We start from the raw sequence: 22,715 nt of genomic DNA, 5'->3' as shown, positions 1-22,715 counted from the left end.
TACTTTCTGCTCTTATAGAATGGAGTGGAAGGAAATATAAGCCTGGTGTTTGGCAAGTGAAGGTTTTTCCTTCTATGTCAGAAAATGTTCAATGCCTGCAGAGCACCCCTGCCACTCTCCTCTCATTCATTTCCAGATCTTTGCCTGCACAGTCCACTGCACGCTCTGACCCATATCCCATGGCCCCAGGACTGGAGCACCGCCCCAGGCAGAGGCACACCAGGCACTTGGGTCTCTATTTCTCTGTGAACAGATGAATGGGGATGGTAAACACACAGTCCAGATCGATTTCCATCTGCGTCACACAACCACCCTGCCCACAGGCAGAAGCAGCTTCACCGGGGGCTGGTATTATGTTCAAGTCTGTCACTGGCAGAGCTGGCATACCAAGGAGTCAGCTCCCTGCTTCTGCCTTCAGAGTCTCATAAAATAAAGTCGTTTTAATGGTGGACTGCTTTAAAGCAGAGTGCAAAAGAGAGGCAGCTGGAAGTGGCCCATTACAGCTGAACACTGCCCCAGAGCCTTACCTACACTCTGCCATGCAGCAGTGCAGATGGCTCCTGCAGTGGTGGAAACCACTGTGTCCTGCAGAAAAAAGCCACTGGCCCCTGAACAGAATGTGCTGTGGAGCTGGAATGGGCCAAGAACCTGTCAGATCTCCCACCACCTTCCATTCCGAAAGAGTTGAGGAAGATGTGACCGTGGCTGGTTTAAGCAACAGCCTGACAAGAGGGACATGTTTCTGAGAGTGGTCCTTCCCTGGCGGAAGCAGAGGAAGGAGGCCAGCACTGACCTATGCTCCGGATGTCGATGGTGACGTCCACGTAGCCGTGCTCGGCGCTGTGGTACATGGCCTCCTTCAGGGCCTTCAGCTTGGCCTTGCTGTTGCGGCTGGCGCAGAGAGGAGCTGCTGCCGAGTCGGGCAAGTCCGTGCCCTCAGCCAGGATCTCCTCCAGGGACAGGATATCGCTCTTCTCCTTCTCCGGCTGAGCAAGCAGCTTGCGGAAAACATTCCTGTCAATCACAGCACGACACAGAGGGAGAGAGCGGGCAGGAGAGGAGAGGAAAGGGAGAGCAGTCAGTGGCCAGGCTTTCACTGCACTGGGCTTACTCGCTGTGTGGCAAATTAGGACACCTACCCAAGAAATTACTCCAGCTAATGGCAGAACCAGCTGAGAGCAGCCCCAAGGCAAGCACAGCTCCCACTAGCCCACCTGCACTACCTGGGACACGTCTGCAAGTCACTGCTGTCGTGACACGAACTGCACAGATGTCGCACGAGGGGCGGCATCTTGTGGGAGCAAAGACTCGTGAGCTAAGTGTGACTCAAGACTTCTTCAGCAACCAGGGAAGGCCAAGGTGCCTCTGGACAAGCTCTTGGGACTCCCACCATGGCAGCCACCTGAGAAGGGAGCTGCCTGGAGCTACTGAAAGCACCACCACTCGATTCACACTCAAAGCAGTCTGGGAAAGCTAGAGCAGCTAGACATTCAACAAGGCCAGTCAGGGCAGGTTCAAGCACAGCTGGGACTACTCTACAAAGCCACTGATCCAGCTGGGCCATCAAATAACAAAACCCAAACTCAGAGACTTTGTGCCCTCAGGATCACACTAGAATAACTCATCAACCTCAGTAGTTTCCCTTCGTTTTGCAGCTGTGAGAAGAGAAACCAGGCTGGCTCCCAGCCCACCCTCCTTGTATGCCAGTGTCCCCCCTGCTCCCACTTACACTGCAGCATGGTGTGTCCCAAACTAATTTAGGGCAGAGATGGAAGGAAGGAGATGTGTGTGAGTGTTATACAGGTAGGAACACAAGAGTTAAGAGTCTGTGACATGGACAGCCAGCAGCCAAGCCACAGAGAGCCCCAGGTTCTCCTCAGGCCTGTGGCTTCCATTCACACTGAGTGAATGTGAGACTTCAACACTTAAAGTGTCCTGTCTGTGCCAGGGATCCCTGCAGGCTCCAGATGGACAGAGCTGTTGAACCCGCCCTGACGTGCCGTGAGCGTGTTGTTAGACTGGCAGCTCGTCTCTAAGCAAACACACGGTAGGTACTGTCTCTAACCTGTATCTATGTTCCTCTGGATGGCTACAATCAGAAAAGTAGGAGTGTGAAGATCATGATACTAATTCATTACACTGCAGTCAACTCCTGAGCGTTGCAAGGTCATGCATGCCAGGTGCTCATCTCAGTGGTTCTTTTTTTTTTATATTTGCAGCATACAAACAACATTAAGACACACAGGACTTTACAGTAAACATAGATGCAGAAAATCTATTCAACAAAATTAAGGCTGCAGCAGTACAGACACAATTCACTCAAACCTGAGAAAAATATCAAAAAATTCAGAAGGTATGTTTTTGATATTCCTCTCTGCTGTCACATCAGCTGCCATTTAACAACCACTGCATTGAACATACCACAAGAAGTCCCCTTCCTTTTTTTTTTTTTTTACATCAGAAATCAAAACGGAGCTTGTACCACCAACTGGTTTAATTCACATGCTAGCAGAAAGCCTTAAGTCTCTGCTCAGTTGGTGGCGTGTTCAATTGTTCATGCAGAAATTTCACCCATCTGCTCAAATTAGATGCCCAGGCAAAAAAGCAGCACTTGAAGGATGCCACTAGACTTGTTCCCACTCTACCTGTGTCCATGTGCAGCAGCCTGACTGAAAGAGTTCATGTCACCTTGTGGAGTCATGGAAATGCCATTCCTGTACATTGTTCCTATCATGGGGTCAGCTCCTCGCTCCAACAGCAAACTGACCAGTTCAAAATTTCCTGCAAGGCAAGAGATGCAATTTTACTCCTTTCGAAATCCAGTAGTTGCTCACCTAAACCGCAGATCCCAGCTGAGGAATTGTTACAATGGGAGAAGGAAGAAAGTCCTTACCAGCCGCTGCTGCCAGCTGTAAAGGAGTTTCAGAGTAATTTTCCTCTCCATGTTCTAAGGAACCTTCTACCTTTGCTCCAGCATCCAGCAACAGCTAGAAAGAAAATTCACCATTTAGAGCATTTGGGGGTATCACACTCTGAAGAGTTCATGAACAGTGACAAATGAGAATCTAATGCTTCTTGTTATCTGCAAACCCAATACAATGGAGACACGTGACATGCAAATTCTGCCCATTGTTTCACAGAGGCAAATTCATTCCTTTTTTCGCTCATTTTACGCTGCCAAACATCAGAAGCTCCAGCGTCCAACTTCAGAGCCAAAAAAGTGTAACCCAGCGTTTTTGATGGGAAATGGGATAAGGTCAGTGTTAGGAAGTAATGCGCTGGAGATGGAAGAAAGTTAGCCCGACAAGCATCCTTCCTTCATGGTCTTCTAGAAGCCCAGCACCATCCAAAAATGGATCAGATTTCAATTGTCTCCATCTTTTATATGAAGACCAAAAGAAAGGCAACTCTTAAGAACCAATTACAGCAATGAGTCCAAAAGCTGTGGTCTCCATCGGGGACACTTCCACGTAAGCAGCAGCAGTGCTGAAAACAAAAGTGGCCAAAGAGAGCAGGATGGAGCCTATGCTCCAGCCCCCTCTTGGCCATTTCTGTCTTAAGGCCTTCAAAGTTTTGGTGCTTGAGTGTGTCACAGACACAGCTGTTTTGAAGAATGAACCTTCCCAACTTTTGAGATGCCAAAGCACAGAACCAGCACATCCCACATGACACCTGGATGGGCTAAGGAGAGTCAGGGATTCTCCCCCTCTGGAGCAGCACGAGGGCTGTTGTCCACCTCTCTCCCACCAAGGCAGCAGTTTTGTGTTTGCTAGAATATTACAGTGTAAGAAAGTGCAATGAATGAATAAACAAACACATAAAACAAGTGGTCAGGAAGGAGCACAAGGAGTTGTCAGACTTTCTTTGGTGCAACTCTGCTTTAAAATTGTCCTGTTTAAGCCTCATATTGGTTAAGTTTTGACACCATATTCACTTTGTAAGTCTATCATGTATCAGTACACTCTTGAAGCAGAAGTAACCAATATGAGTATGACAAGAGGATGCTGGTTTGAGATGGATGTAATTAGAACTGAAGAGGAGAAAAAAGAAAGAATGAGATGCAGGTAGGGAAATACAATAATACCTGAACTACAGGAATATGTCCATGCAACACAGCAAATGTCAGAGCTGTCCAATGGCGGGTCTCAGGGTGGACGGATGGGTATTTATGAGCAGTACTGACAACCTATAAACAAATTAAAGTTATTTTTTTAAAGAGCTATATGTAACAAAATTCAACTTGCCTGAAAGCCAGGCATGTGAGGGAGTAAGTGAAATAGAAAACCTGGGAAAGGTGCTTTAAAAAATTATTGGCTTCATTTTTTTTACTGCAAAATTTTTCTCAATATTAAAACTGTTTGTGCTGATTTGACAGCTTGATTTGAGTTCTTACCAAATGAAGTCTTTTACCAACTACTGTAGCTCCATCTAAACCACTGGCCACCAGATTCTTTTGCACAAGGGCAAAACATCCACAGCTGGTTATAACAGCACACACTGGGGAAGTAAGGATGGATCAGAACATTTACAGCTAAAGACCACTCCCACTGACTTCACCAGGCCATGTACCAACAGCCCTGGGTCTTGGGATTGCTCCAGGCCCAGCCAAATTTCTTTGCACTTAAATCAGTACTTTTGTCACTGCTGTCATGAAAGACACATCACAAGCCCTACCCTGGAGTTTGCAGGCATTCTTCCAGGCTCTTCCTCTCTCACCAGAGGGAAAAAAAAAGTCTGAAAAGTGATGGGGCAGAGTGTCACTTCAGAAATGTTTAAGAAAATCTCCTTTTACTGCCTTCTCCTGTCTGAGTTGAGCTAAAAGTGCTGGGTGGTGACAGTTAGAGATGCAAACTATATCCTTAGAAAACAAAATGCTATTCTTCAGGTTGCTCCTTCTATTTTCTATGCCTCAGTGCCTGGTGCCTCTAATGTAGACATTGGGGAAGATGAATAACCATTCTTTGCTTCAGTTTCCCTGTCTTAAAGATGGGGGTATTAATATTGATGAGGTTCACAGAGCTGGTAGAATCTAATGAACATTTGCAATCCAAGGCTGTGCACTCAGATGGAGTGTGACACTAAAATTCAAAATCTTGTTATTGATCTTCAGAGGAGGACTAAAATCAGAGTAAAAGATGCACCATCTCTCTGTCTCACCAGCCAGCTCTGCTTTCACTACCTTGTCTGAAGCACTTTAATCCATACAGGGGAGCAGGGCCAGTCATTAAATATCCAGTTCCAGCAGCAGCTCACATTTCCAAGTGCCACATGCAGGGTTTTGCTAGATGCAGGCCCTCAGTCCCAAGGACAGGGATGAGGGCAAAAGCTGAAGACCCGTGCATGCAGATCCCACAGCTTGCCAGATGTGCACCAGCACCTGGCTGTTACCACCCAGATTTGCCCAAGAGAGAGCTCAAAGGGCACCACAAGGAGTGTGCTGGACTCTGAACAAGGACACAGGGCTCCTTAGGGGCTGGGCTGGGTCACAAGGAATAGGATTGAGCAGCTCAAGCCTTGGCGTTTGGGATGTGGAGCAAGAGCAGCAGAGGGGAAGGATGGGCAGGACCATGGCTCAGTGAATGCACCCAGCTCCTCCTCAAGCATGGTTCCCACCACTGTTTGGGGCAGTCCATGGAAAGCAGCAAAGAAAATGAAGTCATTTAAACTCCTTTGCTCCTTTTTGTTTTGTTGGTTTTTCTTGGGTGTTTTTTTGGTTATTTTTTTTTTTTTTCCCAAATCAGAGTTCTCTCCAACACAGTGTTTGCAAAAGACCTGTGCCTGGACAAGCTTTTAAGGATGAGACTGGCTGAGCAGCTACAGGTCCCACTGAGCACAGAGCAAACTGCAGCTTCTCAGCACATCTGGAAATGAGTCCATTTTCACTAAGGGTGGGCAATCAAAAAGGGAGGTGCCCAGCATTTGAGGCTACTTTTGGAAACATATTTGCAAAGTGAAAGGGAGAAAATTATGCAGCACCTGACAGAGTATTTATTTTTGTTCATGGTTGATTTGCCTTTTTTTTTGCTGTAATTGCCCACTTTGCACAGTTGGTTGTGGTGTGCACAAATCATCATATAATTGCACACCATAATTATTCACAGTTCTTGTCCAAAAGTGTTTTCATTTGATTTTAGAGCAAACACTCTACAGCAGTGAACTGGGGAGGTTCACATTCCTCACTGGAGTTATTCTCTCATATGTCAGCAGTTTCAGGAAGACAAAACTGTTTAAATTTGCATTTGATTCAAGCCTGGAAGATTACTGGAGCAATTGGGAGGACTGCTCCTAATGAAAATTCATCCTAGGAACCAAATAATGACACTTCACATCTGAGCCACGAGGCAGGTTTAAGGAAGAGATCAACCTCCCTGCCCATCCAGTCTTTGGTCGAACTAGGGGTTCAATCATGCAGTTACTGCCAGCTCTGAGAGTCGTGTGCTTGGCTGTGGGGAACTGAAATCACCAGCTGATTTCACAACATGGTAGTAACACTGTCAGTCTCCTATGGCGGACATCAGTTTCCATTTTTTAAATTGGACTTTTTAAAAGTGCAAAACATCTGTCTGAAGCAGTGACTCCAATTTATCAGCTCGCTCAAGTCCAAACAGAACAGATGGAACACAGATAAGTGAAGCAGACAGCTTAATTTACTCATGACCTCAACAAATTGAAACTGGAATCATTAACAAATAACTCTTCACGGATTTTCAAATGACTCTTAAAAAATGTACATACCTGCATTGCACTGGGTTGGACAACAATCTGTTTGGTGGACAGATTGTCTGAGTTTGTGATATGCATTCATCAATGAGACATTTATATTCTGGAAGCTTCAAGCTCCTCATCCAACAGTTTTTAGCCCAAGGCACTTTGTAAAATAAAACAATGGAACCTATATGGCTCTTGTGTGCTGGGGATGCTTACTTGGAACATCCATATGCATAGAAATGCTGAGTTTTGGCAAGGTACCAGATGGGTGTTTCTTTCACCTTCTTCATTTAAAGTCAGCTGAGCTTCAGTGAGTCCTTGTAATAGCATTAGAGCTGGGCCTAGGGCTAGTGCCAATTAACGCCTGTATTCATTTGCAGTGTGCAAACACAACTAAATCACTGTTACCTGTGGGTTAACTCCGGTGACTGGACCCCTTCTGTGCAGTGAATCCCAGTGTTAACCTAATGCCATTTGATTTCACTGATCATTTCAAGTGGTCCCAATCCCAGATAAAACAGATTTGTTTTCTTTTTCACGCTTGAGATTTTCGCTCCGCTACAGAGAGGTATTTCCAGGGAGTAATTTAAGATGTAAACAAACAACAGAAAAAAGATACAACCAACAAAAAGTCCTCACCTCAGCATTCAGATCTGCTCCAGCATCTAGCAGCATCTGCACCATAGCCTCATCACCCCTGACACAAGCATACATCAGTGGAGTCATGCCCTAGTCATTTTTTGGAGTTAAAAAACAAAGGAATTGACAAATTTAACACAGAACTCTCTTTGATTTTTAAAAACAATTATTTAAGTATATATCATCAAGACTAACAGCATGTATTTAATGAAAGCCATTACCTCTGCTACAAACACGCCCCTCAGACTAGCAAAAGTCAAACATTTTGGTAAAAATCTCCATTTTTGTTGTCACTTGTGCTTACTGCTTGTATTTTTCATGTTATCTTCAGCATGGTGAGTGAAACTAGGCTCACCAGCCTCACCTCCATCGTATACTAAACTGAGCACTTTTGTCTTTGGAGCCCCAAAAGAGACGTGTTTTCACCAAAGCAACCATTATTTCCACTGGTATTTTAGAAAGACAAGAATTCTATTCAGTTTTCTATGATCAGAGTGTCTTAAAACCTAATTACTAAAAGAGCCTTTAAAACATCTCAAGCTCCTTTTAAGATCAGTCAGATTTGAGCATAGCTTTTTCAACATGGATACTGTAAGGGGCTGGAAATGTCAAGGCTTTGTATAGCACTCCCTAGCAAACATGGACTTAATTTCAAATGAAATGCCAGACAGCTTTGTTGCACATTACTGGCTCTAGGAAAACACGGCCCTGCTTGGAGAAAAAGTGGATTAAGTAACCCTTCACTACAGAATCACCACAATGCAATTTGTATTAATCTGAAATACCTGCTATGCCTGATCACCATTTCCCTTTAGGGAAGTACTGCTGTGGCTGTGGTAATGAGTCCAGATGAAACCATGAACAAAATTATTAAACCTACTGCAAATTATAACAGCAAAAGCTGCTTATTAAATACACTAGGGGGGGTTGACCAACAGCCACCAGTTGCTTTGCAGTAAATCTCCTGAAGCATGCAGCTACCTCTGATGCATGTTTACAGCCTGCCTCGAGGTCCCCCAGTAAATCTGCTGTCAGACCACAGTCCATTTGCTCTTTAACCCAAGTGCTGCTATGAAGGGAAGTTATTTTCAGGGAAACTGGAGGTACCTGTCCTGGCCAGACACTGAGCTGTGACACTGCTCTTCCTAGCAAGAGCCCAGCACACTGTTTTTGCTGAACTACCCCAGTATTCTTGTTTGTATGAAGGGAAGGCTGCTCCTGTAGAGACAATATAAAATAATGTTTATGCCTTCAAGGTCCTTAGGTCCTCCCTGAAAGTCATGGAGCATTTCACAGGATACAATCTGCAGTGTACTCATGGAATAAGCACTTGGGTCCTCATGCCATTATTGAGAAAAAATAAGTTCACCCTAGGCAAGGAGAGTTCTTGGGCGACTTGAAGGTATTTGCAAAGAGAATTTGAAAGGACTTCAGCCACAGCCAGTGGCAAAAGATTTCCTTTGGCAGTCAGTAAACACTACAGGAACACACAGGACCACGCAAATTACAAAAAAAAATGTGCTTGGGCCTTGGAATATGAGGATGGGGTAGCAGCTTAAAATTAAATACATGTTCCTTCAACTGGTTTTTCAGTTTCTGTAAGTGGCATCACTGGATAATAAATTCAAGTGTTCATTGAACACAAGGGGTCTAATCAGATCTGTAGAAAAGAATCTGAAAACCAATCTGAGCCCCAGTGCTGGGGCTCCCCCTGCAAGACACAGCACATGGGCAGCCACAGTGAGGAGTCCTGCAGCAACATCCGGAGCAAAAGCTCAGCCTGGGAACCATGCAAGAGGTCCTGACCCTGCTGCAGCTGAACAAGGACTTGACACTGACTAAAAGGGGCCCAGAATGTGATGCTGCAGTGTCAGGGTTTTAAAGAGTTAATGAGGATTTTAACCTCCCTTTCACTCGAACTCCTGTCCCAGTTGCTTTTGCCTCTGCCAGTCCCCCCAGGCTTGCCCTGCAGCTCAGCCTTGTGCTGCAGCACCACTCACCCCTCTCTGCACGTGGGAGGAATGGATTTTTAATGAGCCCATCATTAGTGTTCGAAGCACACACAGGAACACAGTAACAATGTGTACAATCAACATAAGGGGCATTTGGCTTTTGGCAAAATGTGAAATTACTGTCTTTCTTTCAGCTTTGTATGACCTAGGGCTCTGTCCTGCAAGATGTGGGATCCTGCAAGATGTGGGACATTTGATCCAGCGAAACATTTAAGCACAGGCTTAACTTTCACTCAAATAGGATGTAAAAGCATGTGTTCAGAGTTAAGCATATGATTAGGTACTTTGATGAATCAAGCCAGAGTGTTCCCAGTTTTCAGCCTGGAGGACAGAGGAAATATGCTGTGAAAAGTTTCCAGGTTCAGACTAACTTAAAATAACAATAAATTTAAAAAGTATGAACCTTGGAATGAGCAGTTCAATACTGTATTTTTTTTCAGGAAGTATTGCCCTCTTCTAAAGCTTTTCTCAGATGAATCCACAATACTAACTCAGACTGAAGCCACTGAACAGCAATGTAATTCACATTCCTGGAACAGCTTTCATCTCAGAAGACCTAAACCCATGAACACTTCAGCTCTTGTCCCTCGCGACCACCTGAAAGGTGGCAGCCACCTGGCTCCTGTCAAAAATTATGACACAGCTCTGGGAACACGCAACAATAAACTTTCATCAGGGGCACCAGAAAGGTCAGGGGACTCTATTTCAAAAGGAAAGGTTAGTATTCGTAGCCATCATCTCCCTCTGGGAAGGGGGAACCACCTTGGTGAGCACTATGGTCCTGCAGACAGCTGCCAGTAGGCAGCTGCAGAGGGCAGCTTTAACCCCAGGCACAACCACCAGCCTCACGGAGGGGTAACTCCAAGGAAATTCAGGCTCTTCAACTGGTGGATGTTGGCCATGATAACCAGTGGAGGGGTAACTGCAGAGATACTTTCACATCTGTGAGATTCAAACTGGACTGAAATCCATTAAACAGCATCAGCAATTTACCATTCACTGACAAGGTGGGTGGTGCACCTGAAGTGGTGACAGATCCCAGAGCTGTGTGCAGTGCAAGGCTGCTCACCTCACAAAGCCCTGTCTCACAGCACTGTGCACGGCTCTGAAGCAGTTTCAAGTATTCAGCTCAACACTAAGCTCCCTTGGGATCTTCCTCTGCCTTCACTCGACTCAGTTCACTGTTAAGAATATTTCAGGGGATGCAGTCACCCTCATGCTGAGTTACCTCAGTACAGGCAAATTGATACAACTCAAAACGACCTCACTTAATGTGGATGTTCACCTGGCAGTGCTTTAACTCAACGAAGGGGAAGCATTAGGGTCCTGTCTATGTAGAGCTGAAAGCTGGGGCTCATTTCCTGTGACAAGCAGACAAAACTCTCCCATTGCACAGCTGCTTCCATGAATGTCCATGCCGTTACCTGCTCGCTCATGCTGTTGATCCCATCCGGCCCCAGCAGGGATATGGCCTGCTTAACCAGATCCGTCCGGCCGCAGTTGAGCATCCGGAAACCCAGGTCTTGCTTGAACTTGGCCTCGGTGGCAACTGCATCCAGCTTCCGAGAGGCACAGAAACAGTCGTCGATCCTGCAGGGGGAGAAACCAACTCCCTCAGAGGACAGGCAGAGGACAGACCTCCCGAGGAAAATAATACTGTGCCCTGGTTTTGAAGGATTTAGGTCACGCGCGCATCCATTCTCCTTTGACCTGCATGTGCAAGGAAATTGCTGAATGGGAAATGACAATGCAAGCTAATGGGAGACTGCCCTTGGTCTATCTTTCATGGGACAAGTTATAAATTTCAATAAAAACTGGCGGGAAAAAGCACAGCTTTCACTTGATTTTGTTTCCCTGTTTAGGCAATGTACAGTACATTCTCACCACAAGTTTTGTCTCTGCATGGTAAGGTTATCCAATTCCCCTGATCCCTGAAAACTTCCAATGACTTCAGTAAGCTTTGAACTTACATCAAATGGATGTATAATCGTTGACAATAGACCAAAGAGAAAATAATGTCACTCCAAACACCTTCAAGGATCTTACCAGCATAGTCCCAGTAAATGGGAAGCTTTTCTGGAGCACAAAGTGCAAGTCACAGAATCACAGGCTGGCTGAGGTTGAGCAGAACCTCAGGTCCATGTGATGCAAGCAGGGCCACATATGCATAAGTCCCCCATGGACTTGCCAGGCAGTCATGGCAAAACACAAATCCTTTCTGGCTGTGTCTAACAGACGACATGTCATTCTTTTAAGGTCTTATTCCAAAGGTCTTCAAACTGTGAACTGATATTAATTTCAAATGAAAGAAAGGCTAGGAGTTATTTAGCCAAGATGTGAATCTACAGCTCCAGAGAGAGCCAGGCAATTCAAATCTAATGTTTATCCAAGTTGGTTTCGTCTTGCTAAAAGACATATTTGCTTTTCTTTCATGCTGAGGAGTGTCTGGGACAGAGGGTGGAGTCCAAATCCACAGCGCTTTTGGTGTGAACTTGGATAAAGGACTCTTTGGAAAAACACCACTTTAAATCTGCAAAAATGCTAGGTCAGAAAATGACGGGCTACTATTGAAGGAAAAACAAAATAGAGATCAAAAGTGAAAAAGTCAAGCATACATCAAATATTTGTTTTTCTATTTCATATGTTAAAAACCGCCAGCAAATCAAAAGAGAAACAGAAACAGCACATCACTATCATTTAAATTTCTTCTTCAAAGTGCTTTATCAGACCTTTATAAAATATATAACACTGCTTAATATTTAACAGCACTATACAACAAATACACTGTTTATATAGAAGCAGTGGCATGCAGCAATAGCTGCTGCTCTTCCTCTTTCAAGAGAGGAAGGAAAGTGAAATGCAAAATACAAAGTGTTTTGATCAAAGCTCCTGCAGGTTAGAAACCAGTATCTGATCTCAGACTTGCTCTCTGCTGTTTTGGACCACAACCAGTCTGGAGGACACCAGGTGTTTGTTGATGCTCATTCTACTGCACAGTTTGGGTTTTGACTGATAAAAAAAATTCATGTCCTAAGAATGCAAAAACGGTATGCTTGGAATATCACCACTCGGGGAACAAGGATGACATTCCATCACCACAGGATGCTGCAAGATTAATGCACAACACTCAGTCACAATAAACACACTGCAACAGCTATAACAGATTATGCACCAGCAATGTGCCCACAGCAGAGAGGGAGAAAGCAACACACAGCAAGGCTGGGTTTTCTGCAGTACTTTCTGACTGAGTTTAAGTAAAAAGCAAAACCAGCACAGACATATGCAGGGCTGAGCTCACTGACACTGAGATCCATGGGAGCAATCGAGGCTAAATGCATTCACACCACATGGCACACTTCTGACACAAGTGCTACAGCAACATTTGGTGCTTGCTGTCCCCATAGCATGAGATGCTGGAGATCATCTGTGCCCTCCTTTATGGCATGGCAAAGATAAAGCATGCTCAGAAGTTAGGTGGTGGAGGAGAGACCTCCCAGCTGCAGATGGCACTCCCAAAAAATTTTGGGCTGGAAACAAGGTGGTTCCTCAGCAAAGTGCAGCTATGGAAAGATTAGACATCCTCTGCAGAGGTGTCTGTTGCTGTGAATCACTGCCTGTGTTAATTCACTGCTTCATCATTTGTACTGACGTATGTAACATACACTGAATAAAATGGGTCAGACTCCGACAGAGCTCCACTGATGTCAGCCCAGCTCAGTGCATGAAAATGATAGCTGATCATCTCCTCTTCAAAAACAAAGCCAAACTTTGACCTGGGTTGCACACCCACAGAAAGGAGGAAAGAGGAACAAGGACCTATCTCACCTAGCCTGTATGGGCTCCCCAGATCTCTACTCTGCCATGTGTGCAAAAATCATCAGGAACTCCTCCATGAACTGGTTCTGGTCTCCTGAAAGTGAGTCAGTTCACCTGCTTACTACAGTCGAGGAAGGAAAGCCATAAATTCTTGTTGATATTTAGTATCAGCAAATCAGTACTCCTCAATCAGCTGGGGGGATAACTGTCTTGGTCCAAGGGTTGCAGGGTGCTACAGCTGTAAAAACAACGCAACAAGAACATGGATGCAGAGGAATGCCTGGGCTGCACAGCAGGTAGCACACCAGCGCTGACGAAGTCAGAGCTAGACCAAGTTCCACAAAGCAAGAAACCACAACTTAGTACCAGGGGCCCACTGCCTTTTTTATACCCCAAACAGGACCACTGTGAGTATTGCCATATGTTGACTAATAAACTGGATAGTGATCAAACTGGTGAGTTTATTAGAACAGGAGCATGACACAAAGGAAAGGAGCAGAGCATGAGGAGAGAAAGCAACTTCTCAAAAAGCCAGAGAGATTACTGAGTTAAGGAAAAAGAGATTTAACATGTACTGATAAAAAGCAGTGAAGAGACATCAAAAAATGATCAGGAGCTACAAGTACAAATAGAAAAGCACAGCATCACTTTCAACACTGGAGAAGGCCAGCTGGGAGGATTGCACGGCAGACAGACCAAGCTGTCGCATTTAAAAATGAAAAGTGGAAAACTAAAAAAACCACCAAACCCATCAAAAATCAAACCTAAGCCAACACAGCACTGCATTTTCTCCCAAGTTCTCCTTCTTACCATTCACTGCATAATACTGATTCCAAAAAGAAGCAGAGGGTGTCTGCTCCATATTACACTGTGTAAGGGGACACTGCTCCATCGTGGACACCATCCAGAACCACAAGCATTAAAGAATGCAAGATAAAAAAAGAGGAAGTGAATCTACTCCCAGGTTTGACTCACTCGAGACTCTTTCACTTTGACAAGCTCTGAAGAGGTGGGAAAGGGATGGGAAAAAGCTTGAAACACAAGGCTGACGGGGAACAAGTAAAGTCAGCTAAATATACAGGGTCACTTTTGAGAGTTGTGAAACTGTGCCTGCTAAGCAAGGGAACAGAGCATATGTGCATGCAGAGCTGGAGCCCTCCCCAGCTGCACTGTCAGCATGGGGCCCTTTTGCCAAAGTCTTTGTGATCTTTCCAAGTGCACAGGAGGCTGACACCAGCCCAACAGCAGGATGTCCCCTCCAAGGCTACCATGGTTTGTTGCCAGAGTCTGCCAGCCATCAGCATTCACACAGGTCATCCTTTCCCCAAGACCTCACCCTGCAGAAAAGGTGCATTTTCATCAAATGGGCTGGGAAGGCTGATGGGAGGAACAATGCTCCATGGATCATGGAGGGACAATGCTCTTCTGCTCCTCTTCTACCTAGGGACAGTCTCAGGATGGTAGGACATCACCACACAAGTTGCTGACTGGGTCAGGCAAACTTTGAGGTCTCCCAGAGGTGATACAGTGACAAAAGTAGGACTGACCAACATCCTCTGAGACTGATAACCCCTCTCTACAGACACAGTCCATTCTGAACTTCCCTATTTAGCACCTATGGGGCTGGGTAGGCTGCTTGGCACCACCACCATCACCACTGCATAATGCTCTCATTCCCAGAATTGAGAAATTATATGTTTGAATTAATAATACACACTTATCATAGGCCTTGTGCTCAACAGCAAATTCACTCCTCCAGTTCTGGGGTTCAATCACAGAGCCTGTCAACTCCCTTCCCTTCCCTAGTGTGAAGCAAGCCAACAATTGCCTTTAAAAATAAAGAAAAATTAGAAACAGATGAAATTATTGCAATTTTACATTTGCAGTAAAATTGTGACCGCATTTTTTAACTCACAATGCAATACAATTTTCTCCAAGTCCTCTTTTAATTCCTGACAGATACTGCCTCTACAGCTGTTATCTTCAAGATCATTACAGTGTTGCCACTGCACATAATTAAATGGACTGTGGCTTTATATGGGGAGTGCCATGGTAACATTAATTATTTGCAAATGGTCACTGTCAAACACTGCAGGGTGACCATGGCACTCCATCATACTCTGAAGTACTCAAACATCTGAAAGGAGTCAAAGATAATCTTCTTCATTTGTAATGAGTCCTAGCAGTACAGCAAATTATTTTTCTTTTCCCAAACTCGCATTACAAAAACATAGTATAGCGCTTCTACAGCAGTGCTTTAAACACAAGGGATGTTGGTTTTTTTCATTTTCACTCCGACTGGCTAAGAGGGAGTCTGTGCAGATCTTTAATAAGTTACTCATCCCTTGAATGTTGAATACGTTTGGGAAAATGGATGATTCAAAGGCAAAGTGTTTCCATCGTAACTGGCAGACGCAGTTGATTCTAAAGAAATGGAGTGCAGTCTGTGACGAGCAGCAGGACAAACGTTCTCCATGGCTCAGATGAGCAGATCACTGCGCTGACAGCCAAGCACCAGAACCTTGTTTGCTCACCTGGGACTCCATCACCAGCCCTTTCAACTCAAAGAGTGATAATCTATTAATAAGGCCCATCTCTCTAGCTTTGTAGAATTCATCCAGTTTGTCCTAAATATAAATGAGGTCTTGAGTCAGAAATTATAGTTCAGCTGGTTGGAAGCCTGGAAGGAGTTGTCTTTCAGGCAGCAATAGACATGCATCTGCAATGCTGAATTTCTTGGGGTCATGGATCACCGTTTTGATCTGGCCTGCACAGCCCATAGCACAAAAGGGTCTTGTTCCTTGCCTGGGGCTCTTCAGTGAGACTACAGACACAAACAACAAGAGTGGGAGCAGCAGACAATTTGATTTAAATTTGTGAGCACTTTTTTTTCCAATGTGGTGCTTTACAAAGGACTATAATGCTGATATTAATAGAACTGCAATATAAATACTATATTGAGACAATTATTTGCATTTTCAGTTTTGGAGAGAGGAAAATGTAGGCACAAACATGTTGATCAAAGTGATGAAGAGCACTACTTTTTATTGCAGAAATAGAATATCTCCATTTACTTTAATCACGAGTTAAATTAAGACAACAAAAAAATACTCCAAATGTTTATTATCCAAACACTTATTCTTGTCAAAGGTCTGAGAATAAACTGGTTACAAATACTGGAAAATACATTAAAAAAGTGATGTGACTATCAAATCAAGACCCAAATCTGTATTTCAAAACACTCTTAATACTCCGGGTTCTTTGTATATAGGTCAGGAACCATGTTCAAAATTAAATCTGAGCTCAGATTTTGAACAAGGTCACAGTGCCATAGGAAAGTTTCAGTACAGACTCATCTTTCATATAAATAGATAGCATAAGTCTTCACCAAAGAGTGGGAAATGGTGTGTTATCTGTATCCTGATTATTGTATTCAGGAATGCAATAAAAGGGACAGAGCATATGAGAGAGCAGCAATGATATTGCTTGCAATGGGAAAAAGAAAGTTGGATCCTAAAGGCCCTAAAAATGCAAATGTATTCTCCCCTAAAATTGAAGGAGAATATGAGGCAAAGGTCCTTCCCTTCAATAATTTTTTTTATTACTGCTGTCTTCAAGCAGACATTTGGCAGGACAGGTTGAGATTCACCTCAGAAACCTGTGCTCTAACTCTAAGTAATAAAATCTCCTTCATCTGCTGGCACCATCTGTCCCAAGGGACTGCTGCATTTTGTCAAGTAGCTTGTTTGCTACTGCTCACATTTTTGTATCTAATTACAGCAATAGCCATGGCTGGTGTTAAAAGATTAGTGAAAATTTGTAGGAAAAACAAGGACATTCAAGAAACTAGGCAAACATTAACCATTCCTACTTGAAGGTGGCTGTATCTAATGAAATAGCAGAATTTCTTGGCAATTTTATACTCTCTTTCTCCAGAAACTCAACCCCTTTACCCAACAAATTTTAAGAAAGAAGGAAGAGCAGTGAAAATAATATTTTCTGTTTTCTAATCTCTATTTATTAAAGTCCATTTATATTTCCATGCTCTAGTACAAGCACAAGATTTCCAAAAATAAAACATTAAATGCAACTCTTCTTCTTTCACTTCCAAGTCAGAATTGTTCACATGTGGTATAGTAGTAGGATGACACAGCAAATGGTACAGACTACTCCAAAACAACAAAATAACAAATCTTCCCTTTACATCATTGTATTTTCTCCTTTCCATAGTTTTAAGAAAGCTCTCTTGAACGAGCCAAGGATGCTCAAATAATACTTACTTTTGAGAGTGATAATCCAATTTTCCTAGAGAGCCTTCATTAAGAGGGATGGTCCCAGACAGAAAAGCAGACTTAGGTATTCCCAGGACAAGGCTAATTGGAAATCAGGACTGATTTTCAATTAAAGACAGATTTTCCAAGGTGCTCAGACCCTGTGTTTGCCCAGAGATCTTTCTGGATCACAGCTACAAATGCAATTCAGAGCGCTGGGTGAGCCTGCCTGCGAAGGGCAGCAGCTGAGGGAGCACACGGGGCTGGAGGTCAATAAACCTGGCCCTATGCTGCAGCAAGGCTTGGCTACATCTGCACCTTCAACCTGAGCTTAGCATGACTTGCTAATATTCACATACTTTTGTGGCCATGCTGACCTTTAAATAGTGTATTTTTCCTTCCAAAGTGTTTACTCCTGATGTATTTCTGGACAAGAGCCACAGATTCCCTCAGCACACACTTTGCTCAGCTGAATGAGCCCCTTTCATCATGTTTGTCTCCATGAGAACATTCTGTTAAAAAACCAAATCATCCCAGCCCAGTTCTTTCTACCTGGTCCAAAGGGAATATTTTTTTGACCAGGACACAGGATTTGTGCTTCCACATCACTTCCTACCACTTTCACGTGGCACCAATACTTTTCTGTTTCTACTGGAAATACCTTTCCCAATGCAGATTCAAAATGCATTTGTTTTTTTCATGGCTGAGGGAAAATCTACTTTTGTGGTTTACAATCATTCTGAGATTAAATACTGCTCTACAGCCTTTACCACCACCCTTCCAACACTCGGCTCTCAACACAGTATATATTAAGATGCATATATAGTGTATATGTTACATATACACCGGAGTTTGTGTATTTTTATTTAAAAAATACATTTGCCTTCAATTTCTGGAGAACTGCATTTCCATTTGTGGAAAACTGCATTGCATCCCATTTATTCTGTCCCAGCCCTCAAGGTCATCCACTTTTTCCTGGATGATTTCCCAAACTTCTTCTGTTAGGACAATGCCTCTCAGCATCATGGCATCAGCAAATTTTAACTTCATGAGCACACTGCTATGATTTGTGCCAAAACCCTTTCTGAAAATTAAAAATTACCATTTTTTAAGAATGAGAGCTGAAGGTGCCTGCTTGCAAGCCCCTCTCAGCCAGCCCAGCCCTTGCCACCTCTCTTGAAGCCAGCCCCTGCTCACTTTCCAATTTCCTAACTAACCCCCATCTTCTTGTGTTAATAGATCTCTGCATGGACTGTATCAAATCTTCACTCAAGTCCAAAGAGATGAAATTCTACTGAATTTCCTTGGGGTAGAAAATCAGTTATCTTATCAAAAAAGTTATTAGATTAGCCTGGCAAGATCTATCTTTAGAAAATCTGTGTCACATTTTATCCCATTTTTCCCTCAACAACATGTCTTTAATCAGTCTTTGCTTGAAAAAACATTCAGAGGCCTTGCACTAACTGCCTGGAATTTTCCTTGGATCATTTCTCATCCTTTTCAAATGTTGGGCATTACTATTATTAATCCTTAGAGTTATGGCATCACTCCAGGCTTTGTTAAAAATATTTCCCTCTGACCCCCTGATTTTGTGAGGCAGCTCTTTCTCATCGTTGGAATTGAGGTTATTTGGTCATCCTGATTTGAGTGCATTAAGCTGCATAATTTTCTCTTCTTTTATTATTGTTTTTCCATTTTCATAACCTTGTTGCTATTATTTGTTTTTCCTTTTCCAGCAGGACTTTCTCCCCCCAAACCAGAGGCAAAGTATTCACTAAAGTTCTTGGGTGATGACCTCTGTTGGCACTGATGGACACATCTCACAGGTGTTCCAGCATCTTTACATCCTCCAGGATGGCCACGATATATTGCCACCAGAAATGAAGCCCCTGACCCCGATAAAAGGCACAGCAGCCTTTGAGCTGAGCAACACAGGATGTTCCCCCCTCTCTGTTTCTCTGCCATCAGCCTCCAGCCCCCCATGCAGTCATGCACCAGTGATCCTCCCCACCACATGTCTAACACACTGGGGTTTGTTTCAAACACACATTCCACAGAATGGAGGAAGGAAAGATGTCCAAAGAGCTTCTTGTGTTTAGCTGGAGCAAGGGGAAAGGGACCCCTTGCAGAAGTGATGATGAGGAGAAGCCAACATCTGTTTGCAGCCAGATAGTGCCTGTGCAGGCTGAGCAGTGATGCTACCTTATTACAATAGAAAGACAGTTCAACATAGTTTTTACCACCAGGCCCCTTTCAGACAACAAATTACTTTCATGCCTTCAATAACAAAAGGTCTAGAATAGGTAGCAGAGTACCCTATTAATGATTCATGTCAGCAGAGAGCCACCTCAACTGACTACATCCTGCTGCCTCAGATGGGTATAGGTGAGGCTTTATTTAAGTGTGCTGTTCCCACTGTGACAATATCCTGGACACAGCTTGGCTTTCTGTCTCAGTGAGCTGCTGTGCATCCAGCACTGAACCCATCTGTGAAAGCCATCTCCTTGCAAAAGGTAGAAACAACTGGTCTGTCTAAAGCCTTCTCTCCTGGGGGAAGGTGAGTGCTTACATCCCTGCTCATCTCCCAGAGCTGACCAGAGGAAGAAACTTTCTGGCACATCTGCTCCTGTAAAATGAAAAGAGATCAGGAAGGAGACAAGCAGCTCCTGACTGATTCCAGCTTCCCTCACTCCTCTACATAGAGCAAGAGCAGCTCCTCTTTCAGAAGAGGAAAACGTTGCAAGAAATTAAAGTGATGGGTTTTTGTAAAAGGCTCAGAAAAAGGGCAAAAAAGAGGAATGAAAGGCAGGAAGAAAGAAGGGATGATTTACAAAGCCACAGAATGGGAATCTCACTGCTGGAGTATGTGATTATGCCAGGAAGTGTCACATGGATTTGCAGGGAGACCTCCATGCTGTAGCTCAGATAAGAAGCGAAACATTTGGGTTTTATGCAAACTGATCCTGAACTTCATAGCCTTTGAGATCCTGCCAATCTCTCCCTCTCCCCATATGCATGTTTTTCCATGGAAGCTGCATGGAAGCTGATTTTGCTTTATGCAATTGCAATGACAGGTTGTGAACCAACACTGTGGAATGATGCAGTGTCACCTGGGACCATGGGAACTTTTGGGTTCAGGTCTCTGTGTTTCAGGAACTAAAGAAGAATGCTGCAAAAAGCCTAAAAATTTAACCATTTTCAAGGTTCTACTTAATAAACCTTTCCCATGGAAGTCACAAAATTTATCAAGCTAGCACTTAAAATCCTCCAGCTTCCATCCCTCATGCAGCTTACTTGGAAAGCCATCCCCTGCAAAGTTGTTGTATTCCCTCCCCCAGTGTTAAAATTTATGGAATTGATGCTCTTTGAGGAGTTAAGAATTGGAAAGTCAACCTCGCTAATGGGGAGGAATGAAGGGTTGGTGTTGGCTTATGAAACTCAGGAGTGCTGAGGGTCTGCTGAATACAAATAAAAAATTACAGGCTGCAAAGTTCCAAATTAACATCCTGATGACTCACATTGCTCTTCAGAAAAGCTCAGTCTTCCCTTTGATCTCAGGATTACAGGCAGCCAGGGACTTATTTGCAGCCACGCAAAGAACCTGCTGCACTACACCAGCAGTAGGCAGAGACCTCAAAATAAAACCCAAGGTACACGAACACTCATCTGCCAGCACAGCAGAGACATCGTCATTTTGGGACACCAGTGGATGAATCCAGCCCCTGCAGTCAAATACAGACACACTGCAAAGGCTGATCTCTAAAATCTAGAATTTGCCTCAGGAATAGTTTTCCCTTTTCATTCTCGTCTGATCAATCTCAGGCCATGCTCTTCAGGCTCATTCCCACTTTTAAGACAAGCAGGGCAACTATCACTTGTATTCTTTATGAAATTAATTCTTGATGGCAACTTTAAGCGCTGGTTTGTTCCCCATGATTAATACATTCTTCTGCAGTATAATACAAATCTCCACAAGTTCAAATTATTCTGAAACTTCCTAATAAAAAACTAAAATTGTATAACAGTTGATAAGATTTTTATATATATATATACATGTATACATGCACACACACACCATCAAAATAAAATTTTGGGTCATATATTGTGGGGTTTTTTTAACCGCGGGTATTTTAGTGTATCTACCTTAATTTTTAAGATAGAGCATATAGAATAGAAACATTACTGCCTTATTTGTAATCCTACCTAAATACTTGGAGAGGTATTAAATTAATTGTGCCTTTTCAGATCCAAGTACCAGGTCTTCAGACAGTGTAGTACCTGTATCTGTACATCCTGAATTGTCAGCAGGGACAGAGAAGGCAGCACTTCTGGAAACGAGGGCCATGGTGGGCACACCAAAGGGAAGCAGTTACAGCCAAGGTTTGAAATCTGAAATGCTCATGACATGGCTTTTGAAATTCCATATTTTTTTTCAATTAAAAATTAAATAGCTGTGACTATAAAAAGCCTGTGTAGATCAGGAAGTGAAGTATTATACTCTCTGTCGAAAGAGCACGTCAAGGCCAGAGTCAAGAGAAGGCAGCTGCTCCCATGCAGGTCACAGCTAATCATGTAAACCAGCCCTCTGCTTTCTGTGTTGCAGGAAAGAATGCATCTACTGCTGTATTGAGAGGCAGACTGCTGGAAGTTGGGGCTTTGGTACATATTTAGGATAGCAGTGAATCATTTCTGCTTTGGCAGATTCAGAATGCCTATTCATATGAACATCAAAACCAAACATATTCTTGACTCCAGAACAATCCTAGAACGTACTTTTCTCCAAGTACATAATGATAAGGCAAAACAGACATTAAAAACATATCCTGGCAATAAATACTTTAGGACTTCATTAGAAAACCAAAAGGTCACATCTGATACATGAAAATGTCAAATTATCTAGGCTGTAATTTGAGTTGACATTAGCATGAAAAATACAATTTTACTCTAAGAAGTAGTCTTACCTCTAAGTTTAAATGTGCCCTTAAGCATTAATGCTGAAAACAAAGCCCTGAAAAATATCTGCAGCCCTGCCAATTACATTTCGGTATTTTATAGCAAAGCAACATGAATCAGACAATTTAGCAGAAGGTTTCAGCCCCTCATTAGCAAGCAGAACCTAATAGGAAGAGGGAAAAAAACCCCCAAACATCACCATGTAAGCTCTGATCGAGCTGTGAGATAGTCAGGCACCCATTACTATGCAACCAGCTTATCCACCGATGTGAGCAAATACCAGGAGCTGATTTTGCAACACGCACGGCGAGCGCCG

The 22,715-nt window shown here is 43.6% G+C and overlaps 1 protein-coding gene across 2 annotated transcripts in view; it reads right to left on the bottom strand.

Moving 5' to 3' along the window:
* The window catches only part of ABTB3 (ankyrin repeat and BTB domain containing 3), a 162,535-nt gene that overhangs the window by 22,759 nt on the left and 117,061 nt on the right, over positions 1 to 22,715 (bottom strand). Inside the window, exons 5-11 of one of the 2 annotated variants that reach the window (XM_063154388.1) lie at positions 10,784 to 10,949; positions 7,348 to 7,437; positions 4,085 to 4,186; positions 2,894 to 2,987; positions 2,646 to 2,781; positions 2,066 to 2,089; positions 794 to 1,014 (exon numbers count right to left, since the gene is read on the bottom strand). In XM_063154388.1, coding sequence (XP_063010458.1) covers positions 794 to 1,014; positions 2,066 to 2,089; positions 2,646 to 2,781; positions 2,894 to 2,987; positions 4,085 to 4,186; positions 7,348 to 7,437; positions 10,784 to 10,949 — 833 coding nt within the window. The remainder of the gene's footprint in view (positions 1 to 793; positions 1,015 to 2,065; positions 2,090 to 2,645; positions 2,782 to 2,893; positions 2,988 to 4,084; positions 4,187 to 7,347; positions 7,438 to 10,783; positions 10,950 to 22,715) is intronic. The other variant, XM_063154389.1, reaches the window with a different exon arrangement.

The sequence above is a fragment of the Melospiza melodia genome, chromosome 4 (assembly GCF_035770615.1).
Source record: "Melospiza melodia melodia isolate bMelMel2 chromosome 4, bMelMel2.pri, whole genome shotgun sequence".
Taxonomy (NCBI): domain Eukaryota; kingdom Metazoa; phylum Chordata; class Aves; order Passeriformes; family Passerellidae; genus Melospiza; species Melospiza melodia.
This window is presented reverse-complemented; position numbering and strand designations above follow the sequence as displayed.